This window comes from Stegodyphus dumicola, chromosome 10, assembly GCF_044657685.1.
Source record: "Stegodyphus dumicola isolate Sdum_Otavi_A_Nest chromosome 10, ASM4465768v1".
Taxonomy (NCBI): Eukaryota; Metazoa; Arthropoda; class Arachnida; order Araneae; family Eresidae; genus Stegodyphus; species Stegodyphus dumicola.
The window spans coordinates 92669204-92685274 of NC_140777.1; the positions used below are offsets into that span (position 1 = coordinate 92669204).

General features: G+C 33.5%; 1 protein-coding gene across 1 annotated transcript in view; it reads right to left on the reverse strand.

Moving 5' to 3' along the window:
* Ac76E (adenylate cyclase type 2 Ac76E) overlaps window positions 1–15476 on the reverse strand; it is a 618104-nt gene extending 602628 nt beyond the window's left edge. The window contains exon 1 of the mRNA XM_085825247.1: window positions 15339–15476. Within this exon, the coding sequence (XP_085681373.1) occupies window positions 15339–15413 (75 nt within the window). The 5' untranslated portion in view covers window positions 15414–15476. The remainder of the gene's footprint in view (window positions 1–15338) is intronic.
* Between the last annotated feature and the right edge of the window lie 595 nt (window positions 15477–16071).

Here is a 16071-nt window from a genome sequence, read left to right on the forward strand (position 1 = left end):
AATGCCGATCTGCAGTCAGAGAAGATGATGATGCCCTTGGAACTCTGGTCTTCTTTAGAGAGATAAATCTCCAGAGCACTTTTGATGGCGACGAGCTCGCATGTATAGTTGGAGGAGATTTTCCCAACAGGAATACTGTGGCATTTCTGCATTCCGTCTGGTCCGATGAAAGAGACTCCCGCTCCTCCTCTGTTCAGATTGGAGTCGGAAGAGCCGTCTGTGTGGAGCACTGAGGAACTCCCGCCCGGGTATGGTGAGCGGTGGAAAAACTACCATTAACCCTGACTTTAAAGGTTCTTTTCCTTAAAAAATCATTAATCCAGATTAGAGCATTACATGTAATACCTGTATCGTGTAAAAGGTTGATCAGTTTTTGCCTCCATACTCTGTCGAAAGCAGCAGAAAGATCAAGAAGAGCCATGGTGGTTTTTTTATGGGGTTTGTTTTCAAAGCCGCCAATAATCGATTGGCAAAGGTAGAAAAGCTGATCGATGGTGCTGTGATTGGCTCTATATGCAGTCTGATAAAAATGGTTCTAATTCATGCTATTAAATTCATTTAAATCATTTAATTAAAACATTCAATATGTTTATATATTTTTACTTTTTAATCTGATTGCTCTGAAGAAAATTAATTTAATCTATTATATATCTAATTAAAAACATTGCATATTTTTATAGAATTATGCTATATATTTTTTAACTTTCCAGGTATCTAGATAATAGGTTAAAATTTGAATGAATTCTAAATGCATATTCATCTAGTATCCTATGAAATGCTTTACTATTCGAAGTGGGCCATCTCCATTGATAATCTCTACTAATAAACCATATTAAACTTTAAAAGAGCTCTTTTGAAAGAACGTTAAAATCTGAGCTTTTTCTGACTTTGTTTTCCTGTTTTTTATTTTTTTCGATTTTTTCCCTTTCTCGGGGACAAATGCACTTTCAACAGATGTGAACTCACATGTCTAGGAGAAAGGAAATTTGATAAAGCAAAAATCTCTTTTAACATTAACACACAAACCTTGGGCTTCGAATATGATTATTCTTGTCTTTCTGATATATTTTTAAATTATGTGTAATCGGAATATTTTTACCGTTGACGTAGAAAAATTGAAACGGAAATTAAATATGAGGTCTAGACATTTGTCCTTTTCTAAATGGGTCGTCTCTTCAGTCCCACAGATTAATTGCTTTCATGTTATAGATCGTGTATGCAAAATTCCTCACCTGGTCTTTATGTTCACAACCGTTCCTCGCAGACACAGACTTCCATTTATAAAATGTTTTAAATGATGTAAAGTTTCGTGTTTAAGAATAGAAATTCAATTTGAAAAATTAACTTTGTGCAAAATAAGAACTTTACACGAAATCTAACGTTTTGCACGTTCGTCTAATCCCTAGGTAGGACAATTTTGTATTCGTTTGAAACAAATTAGATACCAAAATTAGATACAAAGTTTTGACTTCCGTGCGACAAAAATTTATCGAGATATTTACTTTCTAAATTTGAGATACTGGACATCATTTTGAATTTGCAATGAAGGATCTGTTAACAAATACACTCACTTCCAAAAGTTAAGCACAGAGAGGAAAATGCTGATTTCCGCAAGCCAATCAGAATTGAAGAGGATGCCATTCGCTGCAGAGGTAGATGGAAATATCCAAATACGTTAGGTATTTGGATAGTACCAGTCGCGCTTTCATGTAAAAAAATATGCAAAAAAGGCACTCTTATAAGAAGCCAGCTTTATGAAGGGTTACAGAAGTTGATTGTAAGTGCTGATAGAAGGTGTTTAAAACTTTCGTACAATTTGTTTTCAAGACATACGTGTTTCTATGACTTCCAGAAGATGAATGGAAGATTCTGAGCACTAGCGTGCTGTGCATTGAAGCAGGATCACAGATATTGCTCTTTTCTTCGGCGTTCATCATTCTGTAATTTTACGTTTATGGAAACAATTCGAAAGCACACAGACAGTTGTCCGAAGACCCGTATCTGGTCGCCCAAGGGTTACAACCCCCGCGTAAGATAGATATAGTGCTATTGTAGCCAAGCGGAATCGCAGAGCGACCTCCACACGTGTGACAACTCCACACGTGTGACGTTGTAACACGTGGTTACAGCGTCCATTGGTAAGGCGATATCTGTAGCTACTGTACGCCGAAGATTACATATGAGTGGACTGTACCCCCGGGTACCTCGAGTTTGTGTTCCTCTATTCGTCCAATCAAGAAGGGCGCGATTACAGTGGTGTCGGGAACATGTCAATTGGAATGTGTCTGACTGGGGCAATGTCATGTTTACTGATGAGTCAAGATTTGCTCTGGAGCCATATGACAAGCGTATAAGGCTATGGCGTTAGCAAAGAACACGCAATCAGTCCCAAAACATCACCGGACATCACGCATTTCGAGGCGGAAGCATTACGGTGTGGGCAGGGATTTCATTAGGATACAGCACCGACCTGCACATCTTTAAACGGGGTTCTTTGACAGCTATCCGGTATCGAGATGAAGTCCTAGAACTTATTGTGAGATTGTGCTCTGCAGCAGTTAGCTATACTTTTGTTATGATGGACGATAACTCACCTCCCCATAGAGCTGACATCGTCGATGACTACCTGGAGAGTGAAGGGATTGCGCGTATGGCGTGGCCAGCATATTCGCCCGACCTTAATCCCATTGAAAATCTTTGGTATGATCTCGACCGTGCTGTATCTTCCCGTTGTAGAGTCATTAGGTTAATTGGAAGCAGAAAAGATGAAAAATATGCAACCGCCTTCGCCGGGAATAGAACCACGGACCTCTGGAATACCGACCGAGCGTGCTACCGTTACACCACGAAGGCACGCTAGGGAAGTGAGAGAAATACCTTATATACTCCCCTTTTTAAAGGGCGACTAGGGTTTTAGGGGACCTAGTCGCCAAATCCTGGGTGCGGAGAATCATGATCCACAACCCTTTTAGTTCGAGCGCCACTGTAGAGTCATTAGGTTAATTGGAAGCAGAAAAGATAAAAAATATGCAACCACCTTCGCCGGAAATCGAACCACGGACCTCTGGAATACCGGCCCAGCGTGCTACCGTTACACCACGAAGACACGCTAGGGAAGTGGGAGAAATACCTTATAACGTTTCCCACCTCCAGCCACTCTTATTAAGCTGGAAACTGCTCTGCAAGAAGAATGGCGATTATTTAATTCTGCAATTAGGTGGTTGACCACCTAATTGAAAGCATGGTCACAAGGTGTAAACTTTGTATACAGATGAAGGGGATCACATACCCTATTAATGTCCTTTTTTTCATTTTATGCTGTTTATTTTCACTTTATACATAATTCTGTTTAAGTCTCCAGTATGTCATTATCTGATAACTTACAAAAATTTAATATTGTTTTCATTTCTGTATATAATGATTGATGTTGTTTTATGCATAAATATATATGCTACTTTTCTGCCGAATTTTGTGTCAATCAAAGCAGTAATTGTTGAATTTTTTGCATTTTACATCCTCCTGCTTAACTTTTGGAAGTGAGTGTAAATTAGAATAATCCAAGATTGGCTAAGTTCCAATTCTGAAGCATGTTGGTGTTTGTTAGAACACAAATCTTTAAGATTCTGTAAATAAGGTATTCAGTTTAAAGAAACTGACTGAAAGAAATTGATCAACGTTTTTAATAATAATAATGCACAGAAGTGATGGTCATAGTTTAAAATCAGTTTAGAAAAAAGCATAATTTGCATAAAAATGCTGGCCAATAGAAAGCATTTTTCTGCTGTTAAGAAAATATCATTGGAAAGTTATTTCTAGTGTGATAATTTATTTTATTTTTAAATGCAAGCATTTCGCTCTTCAATTTGTATACGGATCTCTACGCTTTCCGAATTGTATATGAAATAGCTTGATCAATTTTTGCCGTATAGGAGTCAAACGTTTTCTCTTTTATTATTCATAAAGCGTAATAATGTTTTCGTAGATGAGTAGTTGTCGTAGAGTTTTGTAGTTGTGTGCATTTAATCCATTACGATCCAGTACTTACGCAACCATATTAACGAAAATGATAGTGTCACTGCTGATAAGTGAAGTAATAATTAAAATAAACAATAACTAAAGTAGGTAAATCATGTCTTGAAATGTCATTCTTCTCATAATATATTAAAATTAAAATCGAAAACGTTCGCACAAACCAAACCTTAAAATTATATCATCATAATAAGGCATATAACATCCTAAAATCTTAAAATTAACAATTTTAAACACATAAAAATAACATCTTATCCGTTTTAGAAAATAAAAGATTTAAAACTTAAAATTCTATTTTAAATTCCTTTACAAATCTTTGCCATCCTCGGCTTCAAAATAAAGAATAGTTAAATTAAATATTTTGATATTATCTAGTGGTCTGAAATACTGAGTTAAATTAATTAATATTTTATACTGAATATAAGTACTGAATTAGTATTTTTTTATTTTAATTGTTCCTATAAACTTTGAGAATAAACATGCCGGAAGAGAAAAAAAATTGTAGAGCCATTAGGTTATTTCGAAGCCGGAGAGATGCAAAATGAGCAACGCCTTCGCCGGGAATCGAACTACGGACCTCTGGAGTACGCGCCCAGCGTGCAGACCACCACACCACGAAGGCATGCCAAGAAGGCGGGAGAAATACTTTATATACTCCGCCTTTTAAAGGGCGACTGGCGTTTTTTAGGGAGCCAAATCGCCCAAATCCTGGGTGGGGAGAATCATTATCCACCACCCTTTTAGTTCGGGCGCCACTGTAGAGACATTGGGTATATTTTTTTGGAAGTTGGAAAAATGAAAAATGAGCAACGCCTTCCCCGGGAATCGAACCACGGACCTCTGGAATACGCGCCCAGCATGCAGACCACTACGTCACGAAGGCACGCTAAGTATCCCAAATGTAAATAGCATAGAGAATACAAAGAAAAATTATTACAACACGTAAATGTAAACATTAATCGGCACACGTATTTTTTTCTCTTCGCCTTTTCAACATAACTTGTTTTGTTTTCAGTGTGCTTTGTCGTCCTATCAACGTCAAAGGAGAGATGCTTTTATTATTTTACCTGAATGTTCTGATATATGCATTAATACTTCTTTCTCATTTCATTTTTTAAGCGATTAAAATTACAGTGGAATATCGGTACCAAACATAACAATCTTCACTTCTTCTTTGAATAGCATAAAATGGAACAGGAATATTTTCCCCCTCCATATCAATCTAAAATTTTCTGATTCTTCTCTTTCTCGTGGGAGTTTCACAACACCATTAGGGATTCTTCTACACTTTGAATGAAGAAAAAGCGATGAATAGAGAGAGAATATGTAAGCCTCGCGGCGAGATGATTTCATTGGATGCATGTAAATAGTGTTTGAATGTATCTTTCTACATGCAGGAATACAATCAGCTATTCTAGGTGAAATGTAATTCCTATTTACTTTTTGTTTTTAGCACAGGATGTGCTTCAACTTATTTTTCTAACTCACGTTTTTCCACTAAAAAACTCACTTTTCTGTTCGTATCACGTCTGCGTCCATATTACTTCTGTCTCTGTATCACTTTTCAAATAAAAGGATGTTACCACCAAATGTTATCGTCACGTATTGTTTAATAAAATAATATAGCGAATACAAAAAATTATATGGCAACGGCAATAAAACAATGTTGTCACTCAATGTTATCTGCATGTATTATTTTTAAAATAATGTAGCAAATATTAAAAAATGTGTTTGGTAACATTTAATACTCTATAAGGTTATTTCTTCCACCTTCTTGGCATGCCTTCGAGGTGTGGTGGTCTGCATGCTATTCGCGTATTCCAGAGGTCCGTGTTTCGATTCCAGGCGAAAGCGTTGCATATTTTTTATCTTTCCTGCTTTCAAAATTTACCTAACGTCTCTACAACTCTATCTAAATATTTTTAACTCCTTTGCACCAATTTGTTGTATCCGGCGAAGGGTAAGATTGTTAACTTTTTTAAAACATTATCTGCTTGCTGTTGATTAATAAAGTAAGTAATAAACGCAATTCTTTAACTCTTTTATTAATTACGCGCTGGAACAGTCAAATTACACCAATTGGGTTTATTAAATGCATCATATTTAATTATTTATAGTAATTATTTTAGGCGTCTGGTGGCATCACCGGCTAACAGCTTGATAAATGAAATGAACAGCGAAAGTAATTCGAGGCAAAGTGGAGTTCGAAAATAAGTCCTTTTGGGGATAACAAATATAAGGCAACACTTAACGATATTGTAATGGAATGCTGGTTTTAAAACTTTAACAGCAAAATGGGATTCTGCTGTTAAATTTTATGTACCGTAATAGCTAAATTTAAAAGCAATAGCTGAAGTTCTTACGAATATTAACTTTTGATTTAAATAAAAATGAATTGAATTCATGACATATCTAATAATAATACATTCAATATTTTTATAGAATTATATTACAATATTTTTTTAATTTTCTAATTATACAGAAGATATATTATAACTTTCCATGTTAGTCTAAATACATAAAATGCACCTCTAAAATGTTTCGCTACTCAGTCCGTCCAATCTCTGCTAATAAACCATGTTAAACGTTAAGAGAGCAAATTTGGGCGATCTTTAAAAACCGAACTTTTTCAAATATTGGTTTATTTTTTATTTTACTAGTGCAAAGCGGCAATTTGCTCCGAAAACCTATTAATTTCGTTTTGGCGTTTTTTTTTTTTTTTTTTTTTTTTTGTTTAACGTTAAGCGTTGTTTCACTTTTCAAATGGTTGCCACCAAATATTATCGCCCTGTATTATATTTAAAGAACTTAAATAATGAAGAATCTGCATGAATGTATGTATGTTTCTCGCATTGTGATAAAACAACGGTATCTAGAGCCATCAAAATTTGAATAACGTAATCTTCCACTAAATATGGGCATGTGGAAGCCCTAATTTGAATTTTAAATTTGTTTTATTATCGATTTCATATTTTGTAACACTTCAACGAATTTTTGATCAAAAAACTCAACGATTTCAAAGCAAGCAATGGCAACACTGAGCGGGGAAAAAAGTATTTTTATCTCCAGCTCGTGAGTCTCTGTATCGGAAATTCTAAAGATAGGCTCATTTTAAAATTATTTTGCGATATTGCTGTTGGGCTGAATTTTACGGTTTAAGTGCGAAGAACATAATATAAAGGTAACACACAAAATGTTAAAAAAACGCCCGTTTGAAAGTAATTTAAAATCTGAAGCCTTTCAGATTTCATTTTTTTTCTATTTATTTAATTTTGAAAGAGAAGCTAAAATAAAAAAGTGCACAAAATTTAATTTACGATTCATTCCTCTTCAGACATGCAAATGGAAGTATAATTTAACTTCAGTTATCTGTTCATTCATTCATCTTTGAAGGCCATTTGAAATTAAGATTGCTATAAATTTATTTGCATATTTTTAAATGTCTTTGCTGATTGAAATGGGCCGAAATGTAGAATAATTTTTTAAAAAGCTATAATTTAAAACTTGTTTTAATCTCTGTTATTAAATGATGAGAAAATTTGTATGTACGTATGTGAGTTTGCATGTTCCTTCCATTCCCTCCGCCGGCTACCAAATTCGGACATATGTATTCCTCCACTCGAGGACGGGCACTTCGAAACCAAAAATTTTAATTGCGAATTGTTTTGGTTTTATTTCATATTTGTACGAATTTAATGAATTAAATTAATAAACTTAGCCATTTAAAAAGAATCAGTGGCATCAATCTTCAAAATAAAACATTCTGATATCCGGCGTGCCATATTGTTGCTATTCGGGAAAGGAAAAATATATTTCTTTCAATTTTCTTGAAGAAACTCGGCTTTTAAATGCAATGTGTTTAAATTGCCAAAAATAGAATAATTTTAACTTCCATGCGCCCGTCGTGTTATTGCTTACGTTGAACATTTGAAAAGCAATCAACGCAGGTTTTTAATGATAATTTTTCTTCATTTTAATCAGACTGACTGAAATAAAAATACATTTAAATCACGAGATGTCTAATTTAGAAGTACTAAATATTTTTACGAAATGCCCCTTACTTCATTGAAATCATTAATTTTTCAGAAAACGCTAAAACTGTTGAATTAATTTAGGTTGTTACAATTATTTTTAAGTTTGACTATTAGTTAAGCGTAAATTAAATTCTGTCCTATTCGCTCAACGCAGAAGGTTTTGCAAATTACTATCTCGCCACATAATTCAAGAGATAAATAGGTTAACTGAGTAAATACGAACTTCTGCCTCTGAGATACTTAGCAGTAATTTTATTCGTCGGCGGCTGAATTATTTTGGGTTATCTGAATATGGCAGTATACACAAGAGCTACATGTATAAGGAAAGGAATGCCTTCGTGGAGAGTGCTCTAAGGAAAGCTGGCTTGTATTCACGTTAACCACGGAGGAAACCACGAAAACCAACAATACAGCTCGCCCTTTAACCTGGATGCAGGCCTAGACGAAACTACAGCGCTAGCCGGTCCTAACTACTTAACATTTGTGGGAGCCTCATATTATGGGGATTAGTAAATTATTTAAATTTTCAGTTGGTACGAAAACAACCAGATTGCGGAGTTTAAAGGTACGGTTTCGTTTGCTTATTAAATTATAGCAAAGCATGCTAGAGCTATCTGCCTAAGAGGAGAGATGTCTTCGTGGAGGACTTTCTTAGGAAAGCTGGCTTATATCCACGTTACCCATAGGGAAACGCCCATTTAGCAAGTCCAGCTCTGGTAGTAGTTTCAAGGAAAACTCTTTTGCAAGGCTAACCGATCCACATTTTATAATTTATCGTCGATAGGTTATCAGCTACTCCTGAGATTCATGTCTTCATTTTAGTTGAAATTAAACAGAAGTGGGTAAATAAACAGTTATTTAGCATTAATCTGCCTGTGTCTCTGTTGTCTTGTAATGCAGGGAGATATCTCGCCGACAATCTTAAGTACAGCTAGCTGCTCTACTTGAAATACTGTTAGGTAGGCTCTCTGTATAAGATGAGTTTAATAGCGTAGTGGTAAGATGAATGTACAATGCACATTTCGTATGTATTTTAACGAATTAAACTCAGCAATATGACTTAACACATAATTTACAAAGTATGTGATTTTTCAATGACGTGCCATTGTATTTTATTTTGCGAATTTATCTTATAAAATTTAAAGTAAAGACACTGTTTCATCGCGCATTTTCACCTTTTGTTTACTAATTTTATTGCCCAAAATTCGAAAGGGGAAAATTATGTGAGTGATTTAATTTTCGTAGGATGCAGTTATAGTAAGACCATAACATATTAAAAGCACTCATGGATAAACTAATGGTAACTATCACAATACAATTTCTTTAAAAAAACCTATATATCAGTAAGAAGATATAGTATATCAACATTACAATATCTAATAAGATATCTTAATTTCTCCTTGCCGTAACTTGAATCTTGTCCTTTCTATTCTTGTCTCTGCTTTTCCGTTGGCCTCAAATCATCGGTCAATAATTAGAGAAGGTGAAGGTGCAAGCGACTCGGCATAACTGTAGAAGAAATATCAGTTTGTGTTTTTCTCGCTTTGATGAATCGGTTCTTGCATTAGGCTGGCATAAACTTCAACAACTAGAAGGGAAATGTTCGGCGTGTCCTTCGCTTTTGATATAGGTTCGACTTCATATTAAAAAAATAGTCCCCACGGGGAAGAACTCTTTTTAAAATTTAGGGGATTTCTGTCAAGAGTATTATTTTAAAATCTCTTATTCCCCTTAAATTATATGATAAATTATTTTTCTCCGTTTAGTGGATTCATTACCATATCGATTTCAGATAAAAGCTTACTTCACAAAATCCTTTTCAGTTCCTTGTACGAAGTAAAGGAAGTATTGCAAATGGGAAAAATTTCGGTTATCAGATTTCATATCCATTTTAATCGTTCCTAAACCCATTTTGACCATTTTTTTGTATAACATCTGTACGTACGGACAGATTAAAGGTTTCTGCATTCCAAAACGGGCTGTAAAATGGATTCTAAAGGGATTTTACTGTGATGTCCGTAGGCTCGTACGTAAGTACATATCTCGCATAACTCAAAAACGATTAGCCGTAAAACGTCGAAATTTTGGGTATGGGAATGCTATACTATCTAGTTGTGAAATCCTGTTTTTATTGAAATTGAAGTCCTTAACTTCGCAATCGTTGGTCCTAGTCATACACTTCCAGTCACAGAAGTGTTGTAAATTGAAAAGGTTTTTATACTCGTTATGAAAAAATTATAAATACAAGAAGTTTGAAGCCCGACGACAAAATTTGATCGGGCGATTTTCTTTCAAAATTTGCAAATTTGCAATGGTGATGTCATTTTCGGCTTGTCTAGAAGGATAGGTTCATTGAGTAAGCCGAAGAAATAAATTTTAATGAACTCTAACAAAAAGAGTGTATAATTTAATAGTAGACTGTACAAGAAAGAGCCATATGGTGTCTACATCATATTTTCTTTAATTGTATTTTATTTGTCCTTTTAATAATACATTTTGACTAGAATCTTAAAACTAAAAGAAAACATTTTCATTGAAATCTGAAAAGGAATCCGGCTGTTCAGACTCCCGTCTATAGAATCAGAAAAATCGCCTTACGGACCCAATCTCTGATAGCCAGAATCAGCAATAATATTTTCTTTATCCATCAATATAATCTCCTCACATACACTGTCTGATGGCTCACGTATCCGTACTTCCTATCTGTGGAGAACAGCAATATATTTTCTTCCTATAAAAGCCAGTTTATTACCTTCGCTCCTCTTCTGAATCTTTGTGATTGTGAACGTGGGCAGGATGGCTAAGACATGGCAAGTTCTGCTACTTGGTATGGAACTCTTTCTCCTGTCTGTGATACTGCTGAGTAAGCAGAGATTTCGTTTCATAAGGGCGTTCGGCAATTTCATATCTCATCTTAGATTGCCTGTTGAAACTGTATGGATACATTTCTGAGCTGGATTGACTTTGAAAAAAGATTCAATCAAGGATGTAATGAGTATTACTAAGAATTGCCAGTGGCTGTTGAAATTACTTACAATAACTTTCGGACATTTGTTTCCTTGGAATTTAGTTGTATAGAGCTTGTGCTGATAAATATTAAAACACAGATTTCACATTTTTATAATTTGTTATTTTTTCTCCTTTGAGTTATTGCTTGCAAAATAATTTTGATCAAAATATTCCGAGTAGTAAAACATTTCTTCCAAAAAGTGTTAATCAGTAACTCACAAAATAATTCGTACAATCCAAATTTTTGTTGATAAGTTAAAAGTGTTTCTTTTTGTAATTCTATAAAGTATTTTCTCCGCATTTTTGGCATGCCTTCGTAGTGTGGTGGTCTGCAAGCTTGGTGCGTATTCCAGAGGTCCATGGTTCGATTCTCGGCGAAGGCGTTGCTCATTTTTCAATATTCTTGTTTCCAAAAAATACTTAATGTCTCTACAATTTTTTGCCTTAAATGAAAATACGCCACAAAAATGATCGCCTGCATTCGGAACATATTACTGGTTTAGTATATTGAAAATTTAATTTATTTGAGTTCAACAAACGAACTAATACTTTGCAAAAACAAAATTAAGAAATTCGAGGAACCTGTTACCTACAGTGATGGACGAGGACAGAATTGCAATGGTTTGCGGATGTGCCGGTGCCTTTGGAATAAAAAATTTAGATTTTACCGAAAATAATATAGATTGTTATAAATATAAAAAATAGTAAATAGAATACTAAAAGCTGCCGAATAGTGTGGTCCCTAAGATTTTATTTAACCATCAATCCTCCTATTGCTCCCAGGACTAAATTTCTAAGGTTCGAATTGCCACATTCCTGAGGAAAGCCGTTACCAAGGAAGAAAAAATTTAAAAAATTCAAAGTATCAAAATAATTCATAATTAGAATAATAAAGTCAGTAACAATTAAAACAATAAAATTTAAAAAAATAAAATCTAAAAGCTTACATTATTCAAAATTTGATGGCGAGAAAATGCGACAATGCGAGAAAAATACATACATTTATGCAAATTCTTCATTATTTAATTTATTTAAATACAACACAGGCTGATAATATTTTGTGCAACAATTTGAAAACTGAACCGACATTTATAGTGAATCAATGCAAAATATCAAAACGAAACTAATAGCCATTCTAGGCTACTGGGTCTTTGGGCTAATAATTAAGCATCAAATAATTAAAAAATAAAGTAATTAATAATTAAATTAGTTAAATAATTTAAATTAATATTGTCAAATGTGAAAATATAAATAAAAATAATCAACTTGATAGTAAACAGTTAAATAATAAAATAAAATTTTGCACCTCTCTCCGATGCTCACCAAATTAGTAAAAGACTACAAAACCAAATTATTTCTATGTAGCAGATTGTTGACATTTCTCGAATGTATAGTAATTATCTTTCAGTTTTAATCAAAAAACACGTCTAATTAAAACAGTGTGTTGCGTAAGTAAGATACTTAACTTTCAAATTTAATCTGTTAGTTATTGATGAACAAACCAAGCAATTTAAAACCAACAGATGTAGTTATTAAGAATTTGTTTTTTTACTTTTTAATCTGTTATATTGAATTAAAAATACATTTAAACCATGAGATGTCTAATTAGAAATGTTAAATAGTTTTGTGAAATTACAATAGCTGGACTCATTAAAATCATTATGTATTTTTTTTTTTTTTTTTTTTTTTTTTTTGTAATTATTATTTAAGGCGTTTCGCCAATCAGGCGGCTAGTCAGCAAATTAAAATTTTCCAAGTGTCAAAAAAAAAAAAAAAAACATCTTCAATAGGAACATCGTATTTTCAAAATTATGGTTTTAAGCTCTCAGCTTTCTAATAACGTAATTCTAAATTTAAAAAATTACAACTTACTATAGTTGCATAATAGTAAAATTAAATTGTTAATTGCCTTCCATGAAAAGTAATAAATAAAAGTTAATGAACTAATATGTATATGAATTAAACGGTATGTAATGATTATCTTGCAGGAACAGAATTTAATGTAACGACCTTGATGTTCTCAGCAATAATCTCAAAATTCTATTGTAATGCAAATTGCTTTTAATTATTGAACTTCGCAAGAACCTTTATTCATTTCTAACTTTCGGAAATATCACGCTGAGAATAAATTGAGATATCATGGCCAAAGCTTTTAAAATCTAATTTAATTTTGTGGACATTGCATAACCGTTTAGATAGCTTTTTACTATATATTCTCTTATAACCTATGACCTTTGAATATCCCTGTTGCTGCATCTAAACCCTGGACTAACAGTTGCATCTTAACTCTAGAATAACATTAACAAAAATGAAAATAGAACTCTGATTTTCATTGAACTAGAACAAGAACAAGAACTAGAAAGATTGTATGAAGGAAAGTGCGTAATATTCATGTAAACCTAATCTAATAATTGTCTATAAATATAATATAATCTTCCTTTATATTTACTAGAAGTGGCAGTGTGAATTATTTGACAAGTGTTTGAATTAGGATTTCTTTCAGAACAGAATGGAGTAATCTAGACTATCCGGAGGATAGAAAAAGTAAGAGATTTCTTTTTGCCTTTAGAATTTCGATTGAGAACCTACACTAATACTATTCTTAAACTTTGCTTATAAGAGAGAGCAACTGTAGGCTAAGACTCCGCTAGACAAGTTTCTAAGAAATAAAACTTAAAAAGTTTACTTTCGTACGACAGAAATTCGCCGATGCCCTTAATACAGAAATCGGTAATCATATTCAGGGGACGCACACAAACTGAAGAGCGAAATGTTTGCTTTTATATGCAACTAAAAACATCAGTTCAGAAAACATTTTCTGACATTAAGAAATTAAATGACTAGCATTTCTATTCAGATTTTTTTGAAAAGTATTGATCAATATGAGTTTTTTCCAAAATGGAAATTTTATTTACAGAATAATATTGCATTGAGTTCTAGGAAACACTGGCAGGCTTCATTATTGGCACCTAGCCAATTTGCAATACAACTGAAATTAACTAATATAATTTTCAACTGAAATTAACTAATATATAATAAAAAATATTCTCACTTCAAGTGAATTTTTCGCACTATTACCAGATTATTATTCTAAAGTAAAGAAACTTAACGAACATACTAACTAATAAACTAAGAACATATTTTTTAAATTTTGCAAATTTATAAATTACTTGAGCGACATTTATGCAGGAAATATATATACATATGTAACAAAATTATAAATTAAAGATATTAGCGAATCACAAAACAATAATGTTGAATGGCATTTAAGGCTACAAATTGACGTAGAAATATTGTAATTTATTTATTAACTGACCCTCCATGCAAATTCAAAATGACGTCAAATATCGCAAATTTTAAACATATAAATATCTCGGTTAATATTTTGCGCGCGAAACTCAAATTTCTTGTGGGTTATTTTTTTTAGGGTCTGCTTGTATAGAAGCTTATCTAAATGCTATGCAGGCCATACTACACTCACAAGTTTGAAGTCAGAGTAACACACTTGAGAGTGTTAAGAAAACGACAAAGGCTTACGAAGTGTCAAGCAAATGACAAATGTAAGCAAATCACAAAGACTTACGAAGGTTAAAACAGCTTTTCCATTTAACACTTTAAATTAACAAGGCACCACTTGTGCTACAGATCAAACTCCGTCACTTTGCGGATATTTATAATAACATAAATTCAAATTTAAATGAAGTAGTCTAAAACTACCTACAGAGTAGTCTACACAAAAAGTGGCTCAAGTAATGAACGGCATACTTTTAGAGTTGGTTAGCAAAATGGCTGAAGCAGTAATCAGCATTGGCAGAGCTGGCAGATACATAACTGCAAATCTGACAGAAGTTTTAACTCTAAAACATTCAAAATCTCGACTTAAATATTCAACAATTAATTTGCATTCTGATAAGGATATGGAAAGAAGAAGTGATAGCAAAGATCCAAATCATAATATTTGGCTAATTAAAAATTTTTACCTAAATTTTTTAATGGGTACTGAATTCCTCAAAATATATAGGGACAGAAGGAACGTATAAAAACTTCACAATTTCACAATTTGTGCGCTAAAATTTGGACCTTTGCATCACTTAAAGCTTTTCTGTAACTGGAAGTTTACGTGTATGACCAACGGTTGCAAAAATAAAGGCCGGATATGGACGTTTGTGGACACGGTGTGTATGTAGATACAAATACAAATTTCTTTCTAACAGTAAGGTCATTACTATCAGCACAATGCAAAAACGAATTTTACTAAATCCTTACCTTTAAGTACTTGAAAATGTAAGTATCCACTTGCTCCACACACTTCCTTGCTACATATTTCGCTTTGTTTGCCATTAATAGTAAAACCTTTTCTCTATTACACCTCGAATTAACTTGATACCTCCTGCGAACACTTTGCCGTCGGAAAGGACAAGACGGGGCACCTGACGTAACCTTGGAAACAAAGTTAAGATGACGTTGCCAAGACGAAGAAGAAAAAAGAAAAGATACATCGGATGACAGTGTTTATGATTCTGTGGCCTTTGAGCAGTTTATCACGTTTCCGACCCAGCCCGTACAAACCCCATCTTCACGCATTTGCTATTTATGAGACTTGAAGATTGAAAAACAATGGCCTAAGTGAAAGCCCATTTATCACCAGTGGCAACAAATACTCAACAAAGAAGAGAAGGACAGTAGGAAAAGTGAAATCTTCGCTGATCGATTTAAACGTCGATAGAGTGAGAAGCAATTGAAGTCGTAATTACGGTTATGCATAACCTTTAATGACATGTCTACAAACCCGAAAAAAAGATCGTGATTGTCGGACGGATAATACAAATGCTTTTCTCTTTTCGAATAGATTTACGTATAATGTTCGCTGAATCACTTTCTTAATCTCATTAATAGCTAAATAAAACAAGTTAAAATTATAAAATTTTAATCTGGAAGATCTCTTTTTATTTCGCTAGTCGCTTGCTCGGCCAACCGCCTAAGGTATTTGTCATAAAAC